The sequence below is a fragment of the Salvelinus fontinalis genome, chromosome 7, assembly GCF_029448725.1.
Source record: "Salvelinus fontinalis isolate EN_2023a chromosome 7, ASM2944872v1, whole genome shotgun sequence".
NCBI lineage: Eukaryota > Metazoa > Chordata > Actinopteri > Salmoniformes > Salmonidae > Salvelinus > Salvelinus fontinalis.
In genome coordinates this window covers 66,038,512-66,061,145 of record NC_074671.1, presented here as the reverse complement: position 1 = coordinate 66,061,145, position 22,634 = coordinate 66,038,512, and the positions used below count along the sequence as shown (strand labels likewise).

Sequence of the window (22,634 nt, the reverse complement as noted above, 5' to 3'; positions counted from 1 at the left end):
GATGTGTCCAGGAGGAGGCACTGGCAGATACCCACTTCTCCAGTGCTTACTGTGTAAATTGGGAGGCGCTGGAACCAAAAGTGAGCCCGAGAGGGTTGACCTGGGGTTCTCTGAGGTACCAGAACACATTAAATAAAATACCTTTAAAATAAAGCATTGCATGCATTATCATGGCTTTTGGGTACTGGTATATTATAATTGTTTTATTTTATTTAACTAGGCAAGTCAGTTAAGAACAAATTCTTATTTACAATGACGGCCTACCCGTACCAAACCCGGACGATGCTGGGCCAATTGTGGGCCGCCCTATGGGACTGCCAATCGCGTCCGGATGTGATACAGACTGGATTCGAACCAGAGACTGTTGTGATGCCTCTTGCACTGAGATGCGGTGCCTTAGACCGCTGCACCACTCGGGAGCAGTGTCGTTGAGCCGCTTACAGAAGTTACACACATGGAGTACATTTATTGTAGCCTGGAGTCCGGGACAAATGTGGCCTTTTATAAACGGATTTCATGCAGTTCTACATCATTTTAGATGACTGGAGACTTTTGAAGAATCTTTTTTAATACCTCACAATGACCCAAAGGACAAGCTACTTTGACACTGACAAACTGAACCTGAGATCAATAAAAATGACCTTGTCTCTAATCCGTCAATTTATTTTTTTAATTTATTTCAACTTTATTTAACCAGGTAAGCCAGTTGAGAACAAGTTCTCATTTACAGCTGCGACCTGGCCAAGATAAAGCAAACCAGTGCGACAAAAACAACAACACAGTTACACATGGAATAAACAAACGTACAGTCAACAACAATAGAAAAAAAGAAAGTCTATATACAGTGTGTGCAAATGGCATGAGGAGGTATGGCAATAAATAGGCCATAGTAGCAAAGTAATTACAATTTAGCAGATTAACACTGGAGTGATAGATGAGCAGATGATGGTGTGTAAGTAGTGATACTGGTGTGCAAAAGAGCAGCAAAGTAAATAAAAACAATATGGGGATGAGGTAGGTAGATTGGGTGGGTGGGCTATTTACAAATGGACTATGTACAGCTGCAGCGATCGGTTAGCTGCTCAGATAGCTGATGTTTAAAGTTAGTGAAGGAAATGTAAGTCTCCAGCTTCAGAGATTTTTGCAATTCGTTCCAGTCACTGGCAGCAGAGAACTGGAAGGAAAGGCGAACAAAAGAGGTGTTGGCTTTGGGGATGACAAGTGAGATATACCTGTTGGAACGCGTGCTATGGGTGGGTGTTATCGTGACCAGTGAGCTGAGGAAAGGCGGAGCTTTACCTAGCATAGACTTATAGATGACTTGGAGCCAGTGGGTCTGGCAACGAATATGTAGCGAGGGCCAGCCGACTAGAGCATACAGGTCGCAGTGTTGGGTGGTATAAGGCGGTTTGGTAACAAAACGGATGGCACTGTGATAGACTGCATCCAATTTGCTGAGTAGAGTATTGGAAGCTATTTTGTAGATGACATCGCCAAAGCCAGGATTCAGACACGGCAAGGACATCAGGGTTGGCGGAGCCTAGGTCAGGTGTGCGGAGAAACACATTGTACAATATGAGGAAGAAGTTATAGTCCTAAACAAGCTTTCCAGTTTCACTGACTCACCCAATGATGTTCAGCTCACTCACCGGACAAAAGCTTCTCTCTCTTGCTTTACTTTGTAAAACTATAATGTTCGCTCAATAGACCTATTTGGAAGTTGATAACTTGGTAACACACAGACAGATTAGTATTTTCTTTTCAGCAGGATCCATTTCCTTACAACCTGTGTTTTCCAGTGATTGTATTAGAAATATTGCTGAAGGCCTGTTTTGGCTGCATGCTGTTCACTGACAGATTTGCCACATGTTCCTGACTGTAGACATGCCTTGTGATTTGGCTACACACAATCCACAGCTAGGCTATTTTTTTTAAATTAGCTATTGATCCTCTGTAGCAAAATACTCCTGGTGTAGTATTGGGAATTATTTCATTTCTTTCTGAACAGACTTCAGAGTGCTGCAGCAACACACTTCCCACAGCTATTATTCTATTAGGAGGTAAATGAAGAAGTGCAATGCTGGAGAGATGAGTTGCTGGTTCATGTCTATAACAGCACAGAGAGGGAGAGAGATCATAGAAAGTGAATCTCATTTTAGTTCCGTAAGAGATACAGGCGTGCTTCTCTCTCACCACAGTAATGGCCACGCCTTGGTCTAAATAGGCTACAATGTTGCACAAACCATTAACCTGGGACGGCCCAACATTAATACATTCTTAGAATATCAGGCATGTTTTCACATTACGTTTTTTAGGGGGTATGACAATTACAGAGTAATCCAAATGTAATTAGGATTTTTACATTGCAAACGGTGGAAATTATTTGTCATGCCGCTAGAGGTACAGTTGAAGTCGGAAGTTTACATATACTTAGGTTGCAGTCATTAAAACTCGTTTTTCAACCACTCCACAAATTTCTTGTTAACTATAGTTTTGGCAAGTCAGTTAGGACATCTACTTTGTGCATGACAAGTCATTTTTCCAACAATTGTTTACAGACAGATTATTTCACTTATAATTCACTATTATAATTCCAGTGGGTCAGAAGTTTACATACACTATGTTGACTGTGCCTTTAAACAGCTTGGAAAATTCCAGAAAATTATGTCATGGCTTTAGAAGCTTCTGATAGGCTAATTGACATCATTTGAGTCAATTGGTGGTGTACCTGTGGATGTATTTCAAGGCCTACCTTCAAACCCAGTGCCTCTTTGCGTGACATAATGGGAAAATCAAAAGAAATCAGCCAAGACCTCAGAAAAAAATTGTAGACCTCCACAAGTCTGGTTCATCCTTGGGAGCAATTTCCAAACGCCTGAAGGTACCACGTTCATCTGTACAAAAAATAGTACGCAAGTACAAACACCATGGGACCACGCAGCCTTGACCACGCAGCTTGTGGAAGGCTACCTGAAACGTTTGACCCAAGTTATACAATTTAAAGGCAATGCTACCAAATACTAATTGAGTGTATGTAAACTTCTGACCCACTGGGAATGTGATGAAAGAAATAAAAGCTGAAATAAATCGTTCTCAACTATTATTCTGACATTTCACATTCTTAAAATAAAGTAGTGATCCTAACTGACCTAAGACAGGGAATTTTTACTAGGATTAAATGGCAGGACTTGTGAAAAACTGAGTTTAAATGTATTTGGCTAAGGTGTATGTAAACTTCCAACTTCAACTGTAGTCTACCTGATCTTGGCAAATGGGTCCCGGAACGAAAGTCTACAAAACCGAGAGGTGCTGGAGGATCCGGCTCAAATTAACCACCGCCTTTCTCATATAATGGGGTAGGGCCATCCCAAGGATCCCTGAATATATGGATGATTGTACCAATGACTCTTTATAACTTAACCTAGATAGACCACAACCAGTCGTTTCCGATGGGGAACAGATGAGTCATAGAGGGCAGAGCCAAGCACGAGCTAGCAAGATCTTATTGGCGCTTTCCAGCACAGATCTGCATATTTCTGTTAGGCAATGCCTACTCTGTGAAGCACTTGTGTACAATACCTCAATTCGCCTTTACATTCCTTCTGAACAACGCAATACATTTAATTTTTATTTTTATTTTTTTCAACGGGTAAAGTCTACAAATCTACATATTCTACATATTTGGTAGTGAGTGGAAATGCTTAGCAGATTCTTCACATTTATACATCCTGTGAAATATCTGTCTCATTGTTCTATCTGTGGCTGCACTGTGGTAGTGGGGGAACAGGAAGTTCCAGACAGGCACACAACATTCTTCAGAATAAAGAAAACGCCAGAACTGTTGTTAAGAAGTTAACCCTTGTGTCCGTTTATATGTATTACTACAGGTATGTAATAGCAGGTTTAAACTTTCTAATATCAGAAGAACATGTCATACCATGCTAGGTAACATCCGTTAAGGTATTATCATGTTTGGTAAGGGTTTGATGTGTTATTTTTGTGTCAAACCAAGTGAAGAACGTGATAACTATTTTACAAGCCACATAGCTAGAGACTTTGGGTTTGTCTGAGTGGATGTACATCATTTTCTCATGGTCATTTCATAAAGAATCAATTTGAGATTTCTGAGTTCGTTTTGCATGTTAGCTGGGAAAAACCGCGGCGCCCACTGTCTGCGTCAGAGAGAACATTTTATGTAGTAATATTCAAACACATTCAGTTTCTATCTTTGTCTATAAATGTTACTATGGTGTGAACAGAAATACTATTGGTTTTTGATTGAAATAATACAGTGAAGACAAGGTTATTCAGGAAAATAGTACATAGTGCTGCCTAAAACATACTGCAACCTTGTACTAAATGTTTTGAGTCATTTATTAATTTATGTAAATCCAAGAAATCTACTATAGGTAAAGTTTAGTTACGTTGTGTAGCGTGTACTTTGTCTAATTTGAATGAATTCATGTTTGTTGTCAATGCTTACTTACCTGATCTATTGAAATGAGATGGACAGGAGCTCACTGGAGCTGAGAACCGGAACCTCAATTTTCTACTGCTTGAGCTCATGTTCCTCTTATAGAATATTACCTCAACAGTATTGTGGAGCTCCTGCACCTAAATATAAACAGTACCGCCACCCAAAATGAGTATCGACAACTATTTCAGTCCAAGTCAAGCACTGAATGAGATAATTGAACAAGAAAAAATACAATATATTTTATTAGAGAATATAGAACGTGCCAGAACTGTCAAGACAATAACTTTTTGTCTGTTTCTCATTGTTGCTACAGGACGACTAGAATTAAGTCTGAGGCCGGTAACATCAATAGTGAGGACAAACCCAGCCTGCCTCTCTCCTTCCACACTGATTCCAAACCTACATTCACTGGGTCCTGATTGTGACAGTGGAGCCCAGTTTGCACTGCAAGATCCAGAGATGGCATCAGTGAAGCTGGAAGACTGCAGTCAAACACTGGAGCTGAATGTCAACATTAAAGATGAAGAAGAGGAGGAGAAGATTGGGAAATCTGTTAATCATGGTAACAGCCGTTTCTATCTAACTAAGTTTGTTGTTCGTTCCAACTGTGTATGAAAAGTTACAGTAGAACTGTTTCATGATGAACTGTTTCAATGAGAAGGTAGATGTTATTTCATGCTACTGACACTTGCATGGTTTGATACCAGTATTGTCAGCGTTTGTGTTATTCACTGGGCTGTCTGGAGTGCTCTGAGAGTAGAATAAAGAAGTGAAGTAGACACACTGCCAGTGTTTTAAAGTTCTATGAAATTAGTATTTAAAAAACAAAATACAAATATTTTACCTTTTATTTATCTAGGCAAGTCAGTTAAGAACAAATTATTATTTACATTGACCGCCTACCCCTGGCCAAATCTGGACGATGCTGGACCAATTGTGCGCCGCCCTATGGGACTCCCAATCACGGCCGGATGTGATAGACTGGTTACTAACTCTTGTGATAATGAGTGGAGGATGATATGGCTCATATTTACCCACTTTTAGAATAGTTTTAAATCCTCTGTATTGTACAGCCTACTGATATGAATACGTATGTCACCTGGTACAGCCAGAAGAGAACAGGCCACCCCTTTGGGCCTGGTTCCTCTACGTTTCTTCCTAGGTTCCTGCTTGCTGGGGAGTTTTTTGTGGCCACTTGTCTTCTATATCTGCATTGCTTGCTCTTTGGGGATTGAGGCTGGGTTTCTGTAAAGCACTTTGTGACAACTTCTGATGTAATAAGGGCTACATAAAAAAAACATGTGATTGACATGTATATCACACAAACTGGCTGTTTCTTCTGATGTTGTTAACACAGGAGACCATGTTGAGACATTCTCTACATCCAGAGAGAAACAGCAGGAACATCACAGAGCTAAGAGGTCTCACCCCTGCCCACATTGTGAGGAGATTTTCCCATTTCTATCAAAGCTAAAAGTACACCTACAAATACACAGAGGAGAGAATCAATATTCCAATAATGACGGTGGGAAGAATTTCACAACATCCAAGACTCTGACAGTTCATCAGAGAGTGCATACAGGAGAGAAGCCTTACTCCTGCTCTGACTGTGTAAAATGCTTCACAACATCAACTAGGCTAAAAGTTCATCAGAGAACACACACAGGAGAGAAGCCTTACTTCTGCTCTGACTGTGCGGCGAGTTTCTCTCTACTGTGCAACTTAAAACGACATGAACGTATACACACAGGAGAGAAGCTTTACTCCTGTTCTGACTGTGAGGCGAGTTTCTCTCTACTGTGCAACTTAAAACGACATGAACATATACACACAGGAGAGAAGCCTTACTCCTGCACTGACTGTGGAAAGAGTTATTCTCTACTGGGCCACTTAAAAAGACACCAACATATACATACAGGAGAGAAGCCTTACTCCTGCTCTGACTGTGGAAAGAGTTTCTCTCGACTGGGCCACTTAAAAACACATAAACATATACATACAGGAGAGAAGCCTTACTCCTGCTCTGACTGTGTAAAATGCTTCATAACATCAACTGAGCTTAAAGTTCATCAAAGAACACACACGGGAGAGAAGCCTTACTCCTGCTCTGATTGTGTAAAATGCTTCACAACATCAACTAGGCTAAAAGTTCATAAGAGAACACACACAGGAGAGAAGCCTTACATCTGCTCTAATTGTGCAGCGTGTTTCGCTCTACTGTGCCACTTAAAACGACATGAAAGTATACACACAGGAGAGAAGCCTTACTCCTGCTCTGACTGTGCGATGAGTTTCTCTCTACTGTGCAACTTAAAACGTCATGAACGAATACACACAGGAGAGAAGCCTTATCACTGCACTGACTGTGAGAAGAGATTCTACAGAATGGGCCATTTAAAAAGACACCAATGTATACATAAAGGAGAGAAGCCTCATCAGTTGTCTCAGACCAGCTGAGATTAGACACTCCACTTAATTTTCATGTCATTAAATAATTGGCAATGTTGAATTGGATCAAATGAAGAAAGCGTAGAACACTATTGTAATCCTATAGTTTCTCACTGTTAGAGAACTGTGCAGAGGAAAGGGAGCGTTATAGAATGTTAGCCTCTCTTTACTTTACTGATCAGTGTGGACCTTGTCGGTTTTGGTGTGTTTTGTTAGCTTCTACTGTAAAGATATTGACATGACCTTGGATTTGCCCTTAGGGTTGAATATCCTGTGAGTTGTCTCACAGTGGAGTCTGATGGTTAACTGGGTGGTAGTAGTTCCCTCTGCAGTTTTCTGTGGGAATGAGCTAGTAGATACAACCTACACTGAGTGTACAAAACATTAAGGACACCTGCTCTTTCCATGACATGGACTGACCAGGTGAACCCAGATGAAAGCTATGATCCTTAATGGTCTAGTTGTTGTGTATTTGTTATGGATCCTCATTAACTTTCAACATAAAAAAAAAACTGCGGGTTTCTGCTGTTTCACACTGATGGGAGGACTAGGGTATGCAGGAAACCACGAGTACATGCATCCAGTGGTGGAAAAATTACCTGTCATACTTGAGTAAAAGTAATGATACCTTAATAGAAAATTACTCAAGTAAAAGTGAGTCACCCATTAAAATACTACTTGAGTGAAAGTATTTGGTTGTTATATACTTCTGAATAAAAAGTATGAATATTTTCAAATTCCTTAAATTAAGCAAAGCAGACAGAATAATTGTCTTGTGTTTTTTATACTACAGATAGCCATGGGCACACCAACACTCAGACATAATTTACAAACAAAGCATTTGTGTTCAGTGAGTCCGCCAGATAAGAGGCAGTAGGGATGACCAGGGATGTTATCTTGATAAGTGTGTGAATTGGACCATTTTCTGTCCTGCTAATCATAAAAAATGTAACACGTTCTTTTGGGTGTCAGGGAAAATGTATGGAGTAAAAAGTACTTTATTTTCTTTTGGGATTTTGTGAAATAAAAGTTGTCAACAATATAAATATTAAAGTACAGATACTACTAAAGTAGTTCTTTAAAGAAATTATTCTGAAGTACTTTACACCACTGTATGCATCCATGCCGTGTGTCAGCATTGCAGGCTGGTGGTGTGAAGGGGTGGGTTGTGTTTTCAGGACACACTTTGGGCCCCTTGATAAAAGTTGAGCAATGTTTGAATGCCATAGGATATCTAAATAATCATTGCCAATCAGGTGCCTCCCTTCATGGCAGCAGTGTATCCATCTGCAAATAGATTTCTTCAGCAGGATAATGCCACAAGACTAGTCCAGGAATGGTTCCAAGAACATGACAGTGAATTCAGTTTACTGCAGTGGCCTGCCGAGTCACCAGATCTCAATCCAATTGTGCATCTGTGGGAGGAGTTGGAACGAGCTAGTCAGAGTATAGATCCACTCCCAGCCAACTTGACACAATTTTGGGAAGCATTGGAGTCAACATGGGCCAGCATCCCTGTGGAACACCTTCAACGCCTTGTAGAGTCTATGCCCCGATGAATTGAGGCTGTTCTGAGGACAAGGTCGGGTGCAACTCAATATTAGGAAGGTGTTCCTAATGTTTGTGCACTCAGTGTATATCAGATTAAGATGGCTTGATCAGTTCTCAGCATTATTTTCGGTGTATTATTTTATTACTAAACTTTTGTTTAATGATAAACAGGGAATGAATGAACTGTTTATTGTATTTTAATACTAGATTCATTATTTTAGTCATTGATGATGAATGTATTTGAATAACTGTATTGAAGTTAATTGATCTGGCGGCAGGTAGCCTAGCGGTTAAGAGTGTTGGGCCAGTAACTGAAAGGTCGCTGGTTTGAATCCAGAGCCGACTAGGTGAAAAATCTGTCATTGTGCCATTGAGCAAGCCAATTAACTCTTATTTGTCCTGTAAGTCGCTCTGAATAAGAGCATCTGCTAAATGACAAAAATGTAATGAAAAATTATGTTTGTACATACATTTAATTATACACAAGAAAAAATGTAATAAACTGTTTGAAGTGAAATACTGTATATACAATACACAACATTATCACTTTGTTGACCCTGGTCAGAGGTACAGGACCATAGTAAACTAGACTATGTAGCTGCTGCTGTTAGTAGCTTACAGTTTCCATATAATACAACATGTCAGATCACTAATGATTAGGTGTACAGGCTGCTACATTTCTGCTTGTGTCTGTCGGCAGTGATGTGTTATCAGGCTAAATAACCACTATTATGTTGTTTTTGGTTTGCTAGTTGCACCAGTAGCATGGTATGTTCCTGCAATGGTAGTGACCAAAAAACAATATGTTTCCATTGTACTAGAGGCCTAGGAACAAAGAAGAAACTGACAGATGTGTCATAATAGCCTGGAAGTAAAGCTGCACTGGGAGACACATTTGAAATGGAATACATTGAATACATGCAGCAGGGTGAAACAATCACAGTAAAACACGATTTAAATGTATTGTTGGAAGGGCTGTGGTCTCCATTCATGTAATACATTAAATATATACATCAGATGGTATTGGGGAGCTATTTCATAGGGTTTTCACAGGTACATTATTTACCCATTTCAATCTTATACCAACCAACCCTATGCTTGGTGTGACTGTTATGGTCAGAGCAGACCATCTGATATGCCCTTAAATATTGTAATATGCAACCTGGAATTAAAATGGAAGAGGACCAGTGCTTCTACAGTGAAACACATCTCACATCTGTGCTGTTTGAGAGAGATGTTGTTAGACTACATTGTATCATTGTTTCCTCTTCTGAGGGCACTGGTGGGGAACAACATAATTTCAATTCACAGAGACAATGAGTCTTTCAAGTTTAGCACTAAATCCACACGTTTGAATTATCAGAATAATGATTATGGTGAATGGGGAGATTAAATTTTTTGGGGGCAAAAAAGTATTTAGTCAGCCACCAATTGTGCAAGTTTTCCCACTTAAAAAGATGAGAGAGGCCTGTAATTTTCATCATAGGTACCCTTCAACTATGACAGACAAAATGAGGGGAAAAAAATCCAGAAAATCACATTGTAAGATTTTTAATGAATTTATTTGCAAATTATGGTGGAAAATAAGTATTTGGTCAATATCAAAAGTTTATCTCAATACTTTGTTATATACCCTTTGTTGGCAATGACAGAGGTCAAACGTTTTCTGTAAGTCTTCACAAGGTTTTCACACACTGTTGCTGGCATTTTGGCCCATTCCTCCATGCAGATCTCTCATTTTGTCTGTCATAGTTGAAGTGTACCTATGATGAAAATTACAGGCCTCTCATCTTTTTAAGTGGGAGAACTTGCACAATTGGTGGCTGACTAAATACTTTTTTGCCCCACTGTACAACGGGGGTTGGCAAATAGGTTTGGCCTCCAGTCATGTAAATGTAATTAACTAGGAAGTCGGGGCACCAAGGAAAATATTCAGATTACAAAGTTATAATTTTCCTAATATAACTTTCAGATATTGTAATATCTGATCAATTAGTCTTCTAATTAATGAATTATTCTTTACCTCACGTAGTCTCATTCCAAACGTCGTAAATTGTTGGTTATCTGCACAAACCCAGTCTTCACTATGAATCTTCTATACACCAATTGTCTTAAATCATTTATTTACTAACTAAATAATCACAGAAATGCATAAACAAACATTAGATAGTTACAAGGAAATGATAGCGGAGTTTCCCTAGTGGGATAAACCTGCACATGAACGTTCACTCATTCGGGTGAGCAATCAATATATGTATTTACTCTCAGTGTGTCGTCGTGATCTCTGTTGGAAAGTTTGTTTCTGTTTGAGAGTTTTTCCGCCCTCTCTCTCTGCCGTGGTTAGAATGGATAGTTCAGAGTAACATTTAGCAATGTTATAGAATAGATGTTTCAGCGGTTGTCGGCCTTCGCATTCACGGGTACATAACTTCTAGCTGCAGACTAGTAATTAGTATCGAAGAGAAGCTCTTATTCTGTCGGATCGATAGTCTCAGAGTTTAACCACGTGGCATGGTTAAAAGATTCAGCAATCTACTCAAACCTTAACTCCCTCTGTGATGAGGTAATGGTCTGAAACCTTAGCCCTCGTGGTTATCGAGGTAAGCTGGTCTGAAGGGAATTCATCCCGGTGGGGGTTATATTCGTAACAGCAGAAAGGGGATGTCCCATGACGCCAGATCAATGTGTGCTCATGGGGCGGGCCAATGATTTAGTTCAACTCCAAAGGGAATTGGAGTTTCCTTTATTAAACAGTTTAAAATCACATTACATAATTTCACAAAGAGTTTCATTTTTACTCATTCATTTTGTACAACAATTAGATGCAAGCCTCACAACTGAGACTATTGTATAAACAGAGTTATGGTAATGTGGCTGTATTGTCTCTCATGAGTTTCACAAAATTTTACAAAACGGACCAGTTCGTAGCTGGATTCTTCCCCGGCCGTGTACACCTTCTCCAAAACATGTACATTTTTCAGTTCTCAAGTTCTATGCTGGAGAAGAGGTTCCTTTGTTTTCCTGTGAAACCTTCTCTTTCTCTCTCTATACTGTCTGGCTATGAGGAAGAGAGTCTCCTCCAGGAATTTACGACCTGAGATAACAGCAGCCTGGGTGTAGGCGAGAGAGAGAGAGAGAGAGGGGGAAGGCACGCAATACCCAAAGAGGGCCACGTCATGACAACAGTGTAGGCTACACTACACATTTAACACATGTGGTTAGTGGGCTAATCAATTCAATGACCATAACATAATAATGTCGATCTGATTACAGTGGTAAAATCACCAATATCTGTATTAATAGTGCTACCTGTTCTGTTACAATATATTCATTGTATTTATTTAATGCCAAAACAGTGTCTTGTTTGCATCGACACTGTCGCTGTTTGTAAATAATTCAATCTGAGATGTCATTATGAATGTAAGCATGGTACTTTCAGAAATAGATTTTCCACCCCAGACATGAGGCTGAAGTCTGACGCAGAAAGGAAGGTGGGCCTTTACAGTGGTGATTTTAGCATGTACATATTTTATTATTATTTAACCTTTATTTAACTAGGCGGTTCTTATCGACTTACACAAATCCACAAGGAGTCAGTAGAAACCATTTTTGTTAAGCAATTCAGCCATGTCAGCTATGTTATTTGAAAAGGTAGTAAATGAGGCTGAATTAACTGTTTAGCTGCCAGACGAGGCTCCGGTGGCTGATAGCCAGGTGGAGCGCTGGTAAGGATTCACTCCATGGTGCTGAAAGCTGGACTAACTAAAATTCTGTTACAAATGGTTTTAGTAGTCCGACATTGTCACTAATCTGGATTTAGGCTGTCAGCTACTTCAGCTCTAAGCAGTGGTTCAACATTTACATTGTGAAAATGTAGGACTACTGAAACCAATGTAAGACAGACTTTTTGTTAGCCTTTAAGGTGACAGCATGCTTCACAGCTTGCCTGGTTAAATAAAGGTTAAACAAAAACAGCTGAATCAGTTCGGAAGACTTTTTGCATATATTATGACGACATTTTGTGAAGTTTTTGTTTTCGTTTTGGGCTTTGTGTAAGGGTTTCTTCGGCTGTTTGTTCACACACATTTTTTTCCTGGAGGCAAGTCGGTTGCTGAAGTCGGTAGCCAAATTTAAGCCCCTTCATTGGTGATTGGTCAACAGCACTCATCATTAATGGCAGATTTGAGTTATCTATTTTGAGGAAGTGGCGATCGACCCTTTTTCAGTACTCGACACACTGACGTCACTCACAGATGTGTGCGACTCTTGGCAGCAGTAGTCTAGATGTACGTTTTTATTACTTCCAAACAAAATATCTTTGGGTTTATATACGCTTACAATGTTTTGATTCTTGCTTGAACAGTCGCTAAGATTACAGAACGCTTACGTTCATTGATATAGGCTATAGCAAAAGCCATTTTACTAGTTAAAGTGTTTTTTAAGTATAATGCAGTTGATTTGTGATGATGACACAAACATTATATGAAGCAGGACATTCATACAAACCTTAAAATCCAATTATAATTTGTAAACAGAGAAAGGGTTCTATGGCGCCTCAAAATGGACAAACAGTGCTACTGCCACTTTTTTTCTCGTTTTTCAAGCAAAGGTCTTTAAGGGAGAATGCGAGCACACTCGTTAGGTTCACCTATCCTCCTTAAGAGATGACAAAAGCAGTTTTCTTTATAAAATACATGAATATGTATTTATAGCACATGTTTAGAGCACATGCATCTCTAACTAAATGTAACTCCAAAGGAACTCCAATTCAATCAAATTACAAACGTCCGCCTTGGTTTCCTCACCCTGTATACAATCCCAATAATGTGCACATCAGCAGTGAAGTTCTGAAGATGGAGGACTTTCAGTACAGCAGTGTTCCCCAGCCCTGGTCCCAAAGGGGTGTACATGTATGTTTTTGCACTAGCACTCACATACCTTATTCAGTTCAAAGGCTTGAGTTGCTTAGTTGAATCCAGTGTGTGATTGTTAGGGCAAAAACAAAAGCTCACCTCTTTGGACCCCCTGGACGAGGATTGGAAAACAATGTAGTACATACCAAAAGGTGTGATGATGCAAATTATATACAATTATCATTTTGCTCATTTGTTTGCATGTAATTTGCATAAGCATCCCCTTTTTTTCTCCGTACTGAAAGTGCACTATATTGAAAACTGATTGCTAACATGCAACCTTTTTGGCATTGTATTAACAGTAGACTAATGAACAAAACGAGAACGTTTTTTTGTAAAAACCTCCCTTTCATAGAGCCTACCGCTCCATTAAAGGAGTAGTTCACTATTTACAACTTGAAGTCCTGTATGTCAGATTACTTGGTTGGTATTCAGGGGACGAGGTACAGTATGTACTCAGGAGATGAATCTCTGATCTTAGCAGTGCCTTTCTTACATCTTCACAGCATTGCACTGTGGTTCTTCAATGTTTCCCTGCCGCTGTTCGAACGGATAAAACATTTGTGGATCTTTAGAAAATGTCTCCTGTTTCTGCCGTTTACATCACGTTGCAATGATTGTTTTGCAAAATGTTTTTTGTTGTTGTAGACCTGGCCCAATGGAAACCTGTCCAGTGATGCCATCTCTAGATCCTGCAGTGCAACAAGTCTGCACTGTCACAATCAGGACCCAGTGACTGTAGGTTTAGAATCTGTTTTGAAGGCAGTGTGAAAGGAGAGAGGCAGGCTGGATTTGTCCTCACTGTCAACCTGTCTGAGATCAACCCACTGGTCCTCCCCTGTGCAGGCCACACCTCCTTCCATTGTATGTATGATCACATTTTGAACAATGGCTTCCTAAAATGCTGTGGTGCTGACTAACACAATAGGAAAGGTTTGGTAGATGTGGGCCATTACATGTGAGGTCATAGTTCTTTCACTCTGAACATTCATACCAATGACTCACCTTGAAATGGACCATCAGTACCAGAGTTCTACAAGACTATTTACATAATCAACTGGACATTTCAACAGTCTGACCCTCTATATAGTCTTTGGTATATATTGAGCTCTAACAAAGGGGTGTGGAAAAGGTCTGTTGAAATGAATTCTGTAGTGGTGTGAGAAAGGTAACACAAGCTTCCTCTCTGGTTCCATCCCCCAATAGTAACTGGGTCATTACATTACATTACAATATAATGCTAACATATGGAATTGTTTTAAGAAGGTCATACCATGGATTGTTTAGATAACTGATTTAGAATTTTAGGACTACATTAGGTATAAAAATATATATATTGAATTTGGCCTTTACTACTATATCCCATCGAAACACATTGAATGACACCTTCATTAAAATACTAATGGTGAAAACTGATCAACACGTCATCAATATCTGATACATTTAGTACAATTTTGTATTTTATTAGGATCCCCAGCGGATACTCTTCCTGGGGTCAAACAGGAAACACTAAAAATACATAATATACATACAAGCTCTACATATACAATTTAGTGATGTCACAGCTGCTCCCACCCAGAGAGACCCAGAGCTAGTGGATTCATCCTGCAATCATTATGATAGTCAGGAGAGACTACCACACATCACACCACGTATCACATACATAATACAATCCAAAATACATTTATAAAATCTGTGTCTCTTCACAGTCCCTGTTGTGCCATAAGGTGATATTTACATGTTTTAGAATCTGGTTTTATTGCTAGCTTGAGTTACCTGGGTTGGCAGAGTTCCATGTAGACATCTCTCTATTTAGTTTCCCAGCCTCTGTTCTGGACCTGGGGACTGTGAAGAAACCTCTGTTTGCATGTCTTGTGTTGTACCGATGTGTGTCCGAACTAGCTCATTCCCACATAAAACTGCTGAAGGAAGCACCCAGTCATCCATCAGACTCCATTATTTCAATGTGAGAAACCTCACAGAGGATATTCAACCCTAAAGCCAAATCTAAGGTGCTCTAAATATCTTTAAAGTAGAAGCTAACAAAATTCACCAAAACTAACAAGGTGCACACTGATCAGTAAAGTAAACAGAGGCTAACATTCTAGAACACTCCCTTTCCTCTGCACAGTTCTCTCACAGTGAGAAACAATAGGATTACAATAGTGTGTTCTACACTTTAATTTGTTCACTCCATCAATTAATCCTCATCTCATAAAATAAGTGGTATTAGTGAATTGGATCAAGCTTCCTCTGGGTTGAGGTTGGGTGATTGGATGAAGCTTCCTCTGCGTTGAGGTTGGGTGATTGTGGAGGCCAAGTCATCTGATACAGCACTCCATCACTCTCCTTCTTGGTCAAATAGCCCTTACACAGCCTGGGTGTGTGTTTTGGGTCATTGTCCTGTTGAAAAACAAATGATAGTGGGACTAAGTGCAAACCAGATGCGATGGCATATCGCTGCAGAATGCTGTGGTGGCCATGCTGGTTAAGTGTGCCTTGAATTCTAAATGTAAATAGTCAGGGTGGCATTTGATTACTTGTTCAGCAGTCTTATGGTTTGGAGGTAGAAGCTGTTAAGGAAGTTTGGACCTAGACTTGGCGCTCCCGTACCGCTTACCGTGAGGTAGCAGAGAGAACATTCTATGATTTGGGTGACTGGATCTTTGACAATTTTTTGGGCCTTCCTCTGACACCGCCTAGTATATAGGTCCTGGATGGCTTGGTCCCAGTGATGTACTGGGCTGTACTTACTACCCTCTGTAGCACCTTATGGTTGGATGCAGTTTCCATACCAGGCAGTGATACAACCGGTCAGGACGCTCTCAATGGTGCAGCTGTAGAACTTTGAGGATCTGGGGACCCATGCCAAATCTTTTCAGCCATTGTTGTGCCCTCTTCACGACTTCTTGGTGTGTTTGGCTCATGATAGTTTGTTGGTGATGTGGACACCAAGGAACTTGAAACTCTCGACCCGCTCCACTACAGCCCCGTCGATGTGAATGGGGGCGTGTTCGGCCCTCCTTATCCTGTAGTCCACGATCATCTCCTTTGTCTTGCTCACATTGAGGGAGAGGTTGTTGTCCTGGCACCACACTGCCAGGTCTCTGACCTCCTCCCTATAGGCTGTCTCATCGTTGTCGGTGATCAGGCCTACCACCGTTGTGTCGTCAGTAAACTTAATGATGTTGTTGGAGTCGTGCCTGATGTGGTGTTGCCTACCCTCACCATCTGGGGGCGGCCTGTCAGGAAGTCCAGGATCCGGTTGCAGAGGAAGGTGTTTAGTCCCAGGGTCCTTAGCTTAGTGAGGAACTTTGTGGGCACTAAGGTGTTGAACGCTGCGCTGTAGACAGTGAACAGCATTCTCACATAGGTGTTACTTTTGTCCAGGTTGGAAAGGGCAGTGTGGAGTGCAATAGAGATTGCGTGATCTGTGGATCTGTTGGGGCGGTATGCAAATTGGTGTTGATGTGAGCCATGACTAGCCTTTCAAAGCACTTCATGGCGGCCGACATGAGTGCTATGGGGCGGTAGTCATTTAGGCAGATTACCTTCGCTTTCTTGGCCACAGGGACTATGGTGGTCTGCTTGAAACATGTAGGTATTACAGACTCGGTCAGGGAAAGGTTGAAAATGTCAGTGAAGACACTTGCCAGTTGGTCTATTAATGCTCTGAGTACACGTCCTGGTAATTTGTCTGGTCCCGCGGCCTTCTGAATGTTGACCTGTTTTAAGGTCTTGCTGACATCGGCTACGGAGAGCGTGATCACACAGTCATCCGGCAGAGCTGGTGCTCTCGTGCATGCTTCAGTGTTGCTTTCCTTGAAGAGAGCATAAAAGGCATTTAGCCTGTCTGGTAGGCTCGCATCACTGGGCAGTTTAAGGCTGAGTTTCCCATTGTAGTCCGTAATAGTTTGCAAGCGCTGCCACATCCGACGAGCGTTAGAGCTGGTGTAGTGGGATTCAATCTTAGTCCTGTATTGACGCTTTGCCTGTTTGATGGTTCGTCTGAGGGCATAGCAGGATTTCTTATAAGCGTCTGGTTTGTGTCCCGCTCCTTGAAAGCGGTAGCTTTAGCCTTTAGCTCGGTGCGGATGTTGCCTGTAATCCATGACATCTGATTGGGATATGTATGTTCAGTCACTGTGGGGATGACGGCGTCGATGCACTTATTGATGAAGCCAGTGACTGAGGTCACTAGTCACTTTAAATAACGCCACTATAATAATGTTTACATATCTTACAATACTCATCTCATATGTTTATACTGTGTCTATACCATCTATTGCATCTTGCCTATGCCGCTCATCCATATATTTATATGTACATATTCTTATTCCATCCCTTTAGATTTGTCTGTATTAGGTAGTTATGGACTTGTTAGATTACTTGTTAGATTACTGCACTGTCTGAACTAGAAGCACAAGCATGTCGCTACACTCGCATTAACATCTGCTAACCATGTGTATGTGAGCCAATAAAATGTGATTTGAGCATATGGTTGCTGTCACAAGAAATTATAAAAATGTAATTACCTGCGATTCATCACCACCAGCGGTCACTTATCCCTGAAAGCTGAAATCCCACTGGATTCTAGCAAAGGGGGGTTGGGGCCTTTCTCATGGCTACACATGTATTTCCATGGAAATATAACATTTATTTGGAAAGTAATAAATATATAGATACTTTCAAAAGCATTCATGGTTTGCGTAAATGTAATATACTAACTATTACTCTTGTTAAAAATATGAAATGGTATTACATTTGGTGAAGAGCACATTATGACTTGTTTAGGACTCGAAACTCAAAGTTTAGGACTTGAGACTTGACTCGGACTTGCCTGTCTTGACTTGGTACTTGACTTGGGACTTGAGTGCTAAGACTTGAGACTTACTTGTGACTTGTAAAACAATGACATGATCCCACCTCCACTGATAGCACAAGCTGAAATCACATGCGATTCCCGCACGGCCTGGCATTTCACTTTGAACAAAGGGGAAAACAGAAATGGCTGCTCCCCCTTGTTAGCTTAGCTTCACTTGTGCTGGAAAGTGAGACTCTGCAAAACAAAAGTCCCTTCCAACAAAAGAACGGGTTTACTAAGTGACGTCTCACGTTCAACCTTTCAGCAATATTTTTTGCGATTAACCGGAACGTGCGGAAAACACAAATACCCTATTGGTCTACTCGCACCAATGAAAACGCGAGACAGAGAGATAGTTACTAGCTTGGTCAAGCCAATATCTACTCAAATTTTAAATCGGCTGGTCCTATGTCCACACTAGAGAAATGAATTATGACCAAGTCTACTCGCTCCTGAATGCGATAGACAGAAATAACACTACATTGGGCCCAACTAGTATTTTTCTCAGAATGCCTGCATCGGCTGGTACATATGCCCTAGCTCATAGCATTCAGTAAATCCCCTACACACTGATTTGTGTCAGATATACAACATGAGTCAATCTCGCTACACTAGTATCTGGGTGAAAAAGAAAAACCATACACACGCCACTCTCAACAATAATCCTGATTGGTGTATGAGTAACTTGCTACACAATTCCTATGGACTGAATTCAACAGTGAAGCCTAGTTTTATTTTAGATTTGTCGCACGGGGGCATCAATATGTCGTGACATTATCGTTAATGTGATGACATGCTATTTTTCGAATAATTGTTTATTATTACGTGATTAAATTATTCCTGTAACAATTAACTCAGTAACCTGGAGCACCACAGGAAAAGTTTGTTTAATGAGTTACCGTTTCCCAAATTAACTCAAAGAATATATCTATTTCATAGCAGTCACCAATTAATTCCTTTTCTCAGTCTCATTCTGAACATCTCATAATTAGTAAATCTGCACAAACCCGGGTCTCACTAATCATTCCGTACCACACAAATTGAGTTGATTATTTATTTACTAACAAGCTAAATGATAACATAAGACACATATACACAAACAGTCTAGGTTATTGGTTAAAACTTCATACAATGGACCAACATAAGATGGAGATTTACAGAGAACGAAAGAGTAAGACAGAAATTCAAAGGTTTGGCCAACGTCTTTTTCATTTGTATTCAGGTGTAAGTCTCTGGTTTTCCAAATGATGTCACAATGTCCTTTCTCTTAGTTGTCAGTTTCCTTGCACTCGTTCTGTGAGAGTGGGCTTCTGAGGAGGCTAATCAGCCGTGTCGATGCTCCCGGTGTGGGTAAGAGGGCCGTGTAGACAACCGGTGACTTGAAAAGAGTATCCGGATGGTCCTGCTTAAATTCAACTTCCTAGATACAGTACGTAGAATAGCTACTCCACCATAAACTTGATTGTTCAGAGATTTACTTTGTCTTCAACCTCGTGTTGCGTTTCGGGGTCACGACTAGCCGTAGACCTCGGCTGCAGCGTGTGGTCAACTTAGTCTGATATGTAAATCCTTTACTCATGTTTTATACCCTAGAGTAGAAAGGGGATTTTCCATCTTTATGACACACTCTCTGGGTTCCCTGGGGCGTAGCTAGTTACAAGGCAACGTATTAGGATTTACTATGATCTCGTTTAGACAACTAAAATCAGTCTTATCATCACAAAAACATTTTCTTTCATCTGCATATTTTCTACACAAACTATGTAAACATCACATATACATTATGAAAACTCTTCAAGTTAATGTTTTCGTTATAACATCCTCAACTAACTTTTAAGAACATCATAAAATAGACGTTAATTTTCATATTCCATCCATCATTGTTTCCACCATTTGGTTGATCAAATATACATGTCCCAAAGTCCATTTATTTGATGTTCTGTAGTTTTGGGCTGTAACCTCTTCCTAAGGCAAACAGACATTCCAGTCTCACACATTAGAGAACAGAATGGAGTTGGGCTGTTACATTATAATTTACGATGGACGTGAGGTCATAAACCCCCCCATCAATCCCTCTATACTTCTCCCCGTCTTCGGGAGGGAGAGATCTCTCTGTAGAACCGTGATCCACTGTAACCTGATCCTCACAGGACCGCCATGACAGTCCCCCTCTGGTGGGTTCAACTAGGAAGGATCCTGCATTTTGCAACCCACCATCAGAATGACCATCGGATGTCAACAATTATATATACACAGTGTAGGCCATTTGTTTGTGAGAATGTGAATGTGATCAAATTTGGTTCATATATAGACACCATATCATTTTAAACAGTTTGTTTCATTTAAAATTATACACAAGAGAAGATGTTGCCCAGAACAAATTGTAAACTATGGAAACAATGGATAACATTGAGAGATTTATTCACCTCTGAATCTACAGATACATTGTGTATGTATGTCTGTATTATTTATATATATAGAGCATACAGTATGCTCTCAGTTGAGCGTACTAGCTCTCCGCATGTCTAGCTAATTAGCATAACAAATGACTAGTTAGACATTTTACGACTTTGGGTGTGTTCTTAAATTCAATCTGGAGTGCCAGAGTGCACTTGTAAATTCAGAGCGTTGTCAGATTGTCCGTTTGTAAATTCAGAGCGCACACTGGACACTCGGGCTGAGGAATAGGGTTGATTTGAGCGTTCTGACCTTACAACAGCATTCAAACACCCAAGCTAACATTGGCTAGCTACTTCCAGACACAAATGAGACCACTCTGACCATTTTACTCGCCCTAGCAGAGCTGGTTAGGCAGGTTTCATGTTATCCAGCTGGCAACAATTTAATGATGTTTTTTTGCAGACGTTTACTGACACTGGCCATATTCAAGGGGTGTTGAGCGCTCGTAAATTCATTATTCTGCGTTCTGGTACACTCAGATGAGTAAAATCAGAGTAGATAGCTCTGAAATCGGTGTAGATAGCCAGAGCAAATTTATGAAAGAACCCGAATGTACATTGAGATTGCACAATGACTATACCATTTAGCTAAGCTAAGAATGACGGAAATAATCAAGTCAATAAACGTTGGGTAGTTAGTTAGGATAGCCTATAGTTAATGTACTGGCAAGTTGGATGTATATTTAGCCACCTAATGTTAGGTAGCTAGCTAACAACATACCGGTACATACTGCTGTAATGATACGCTATGTGGTTCGTAAGGACAGCGTAGCCAACGAATTGTCAGCTAATATAACGTGTACGGTAACTTATTTGAAAAGTCATTACTTTAACTATATCCATACTATGAGGAATAAGCATACTATATACTCAATTCACATCACAAATAGTACGGTTAGTATGAGTATTCGAACACAGTCATTGTCTAAATGACAGGTCGAAACACATTCATAACCATTAAGGGGTCATCAGCCCCCAGGGGCCAGTTACCCCCAAGCAGGGCGAGTTGCCCCCAACACACTCATCCAACATATTACCACTTTACTCAAAAACTATCCAAATGTTTCTCTCTAAACAAGTTATTATTTATCTTAAGGCTTTCCTACTTGTATGTTTAAAAAACTATTATAGATCTAACTTTATTGAAATATATCTACAACTTTTTCTCCATAATTAAAAATAATAATAATTTACCACAAAATCATTTTGTTTAAATATCTCAAAGTTGTGATGACACAAAGGAAATTGGGAAAATAATTTGGTGAAATCTTGTGGTCCTACTGTGAATTACAGGGGGGGTTGAACATCTCTGGAGAGACCTGAAAATAACTGTGCAGCGACACTCCCCATCTAACGTGACAGAGCTTGAGAGGATATGCAGAGAAGAATGTGAGAAACTCCCCAAATACAGGTATGCCAAGCTTGTAGTGTCATACCCAAGAAGATAAGGCTGCCAAAGGTGCTTCAACAAAGTCCGAAGTAAAGGGTCTGAATACTTATGTAAATGTGATATTTCAGTTTTTTATTACATTTTTTATTACATCATAAAACCTAGCGGTCAAACAGGGAAATGGTTCCAATCATTTTTCATTTTCATTAATTATATAAACACTTAAAATAAGGGCTGTGTTTCGTGTAGGCTTACCCTGGTGTGACGTTTTGATAACCATGTAAATTTCTTTCGGACAATGTGACTTTTATCAATATATTCAACTTTATTTCCTCTCAGATTATAAAACGCTGATCACTGCAAGTCATTTCTAGCTGATACTTTTGCTGGCAGGTGTTGTGTCAACTTAAAACTAGCACAAGACAGTTAACAGAATTGACCATTTAAATAAATGTAGTCTACTTATTCATTACTACATTTAGCTAACATTAAATTGTTAAATCAGAGATCCTTACCTTTGACTGGATTCGGC

At 40.1% G+C, this 22,634-nt stretch overlaps 1 protein-coding gene across 2 annotated transcripts in view; it reads left to right on the top strand.

Annotated features, from left to right (window-relative positions):
- Positions 1 to 22,634, top strand: part of LOC129860138 (oocyte zinc finger protein XlCOF22-like) — a 231,117-nt gene that overhangs the window by 9,079 nt on the left and 199,404 nt on the right. The window contains exons 3-4 of one of the 2 annotated variants that reach the window (XM_055930477.1): positions 4,791 to 5,039; positions 5,835 to 9,492. In XM_055930477.1, coding sequence (XP_055786452.1) covers positions 4,791 to 5,039; positions 5,835 to 6,934 — 1,349 coding nt within the window. In that variant the 3' untranslated portion in view covers positions 6,935 to 9,492. Of the gene's footprint in view, positions 1 to 4,790; positions 5,040 to 5,834; positions 9,493 to 22,634 lie in introns of those variants that run through there. The other variant, XM_055930475.1, reaches the window with a different exon arrangement.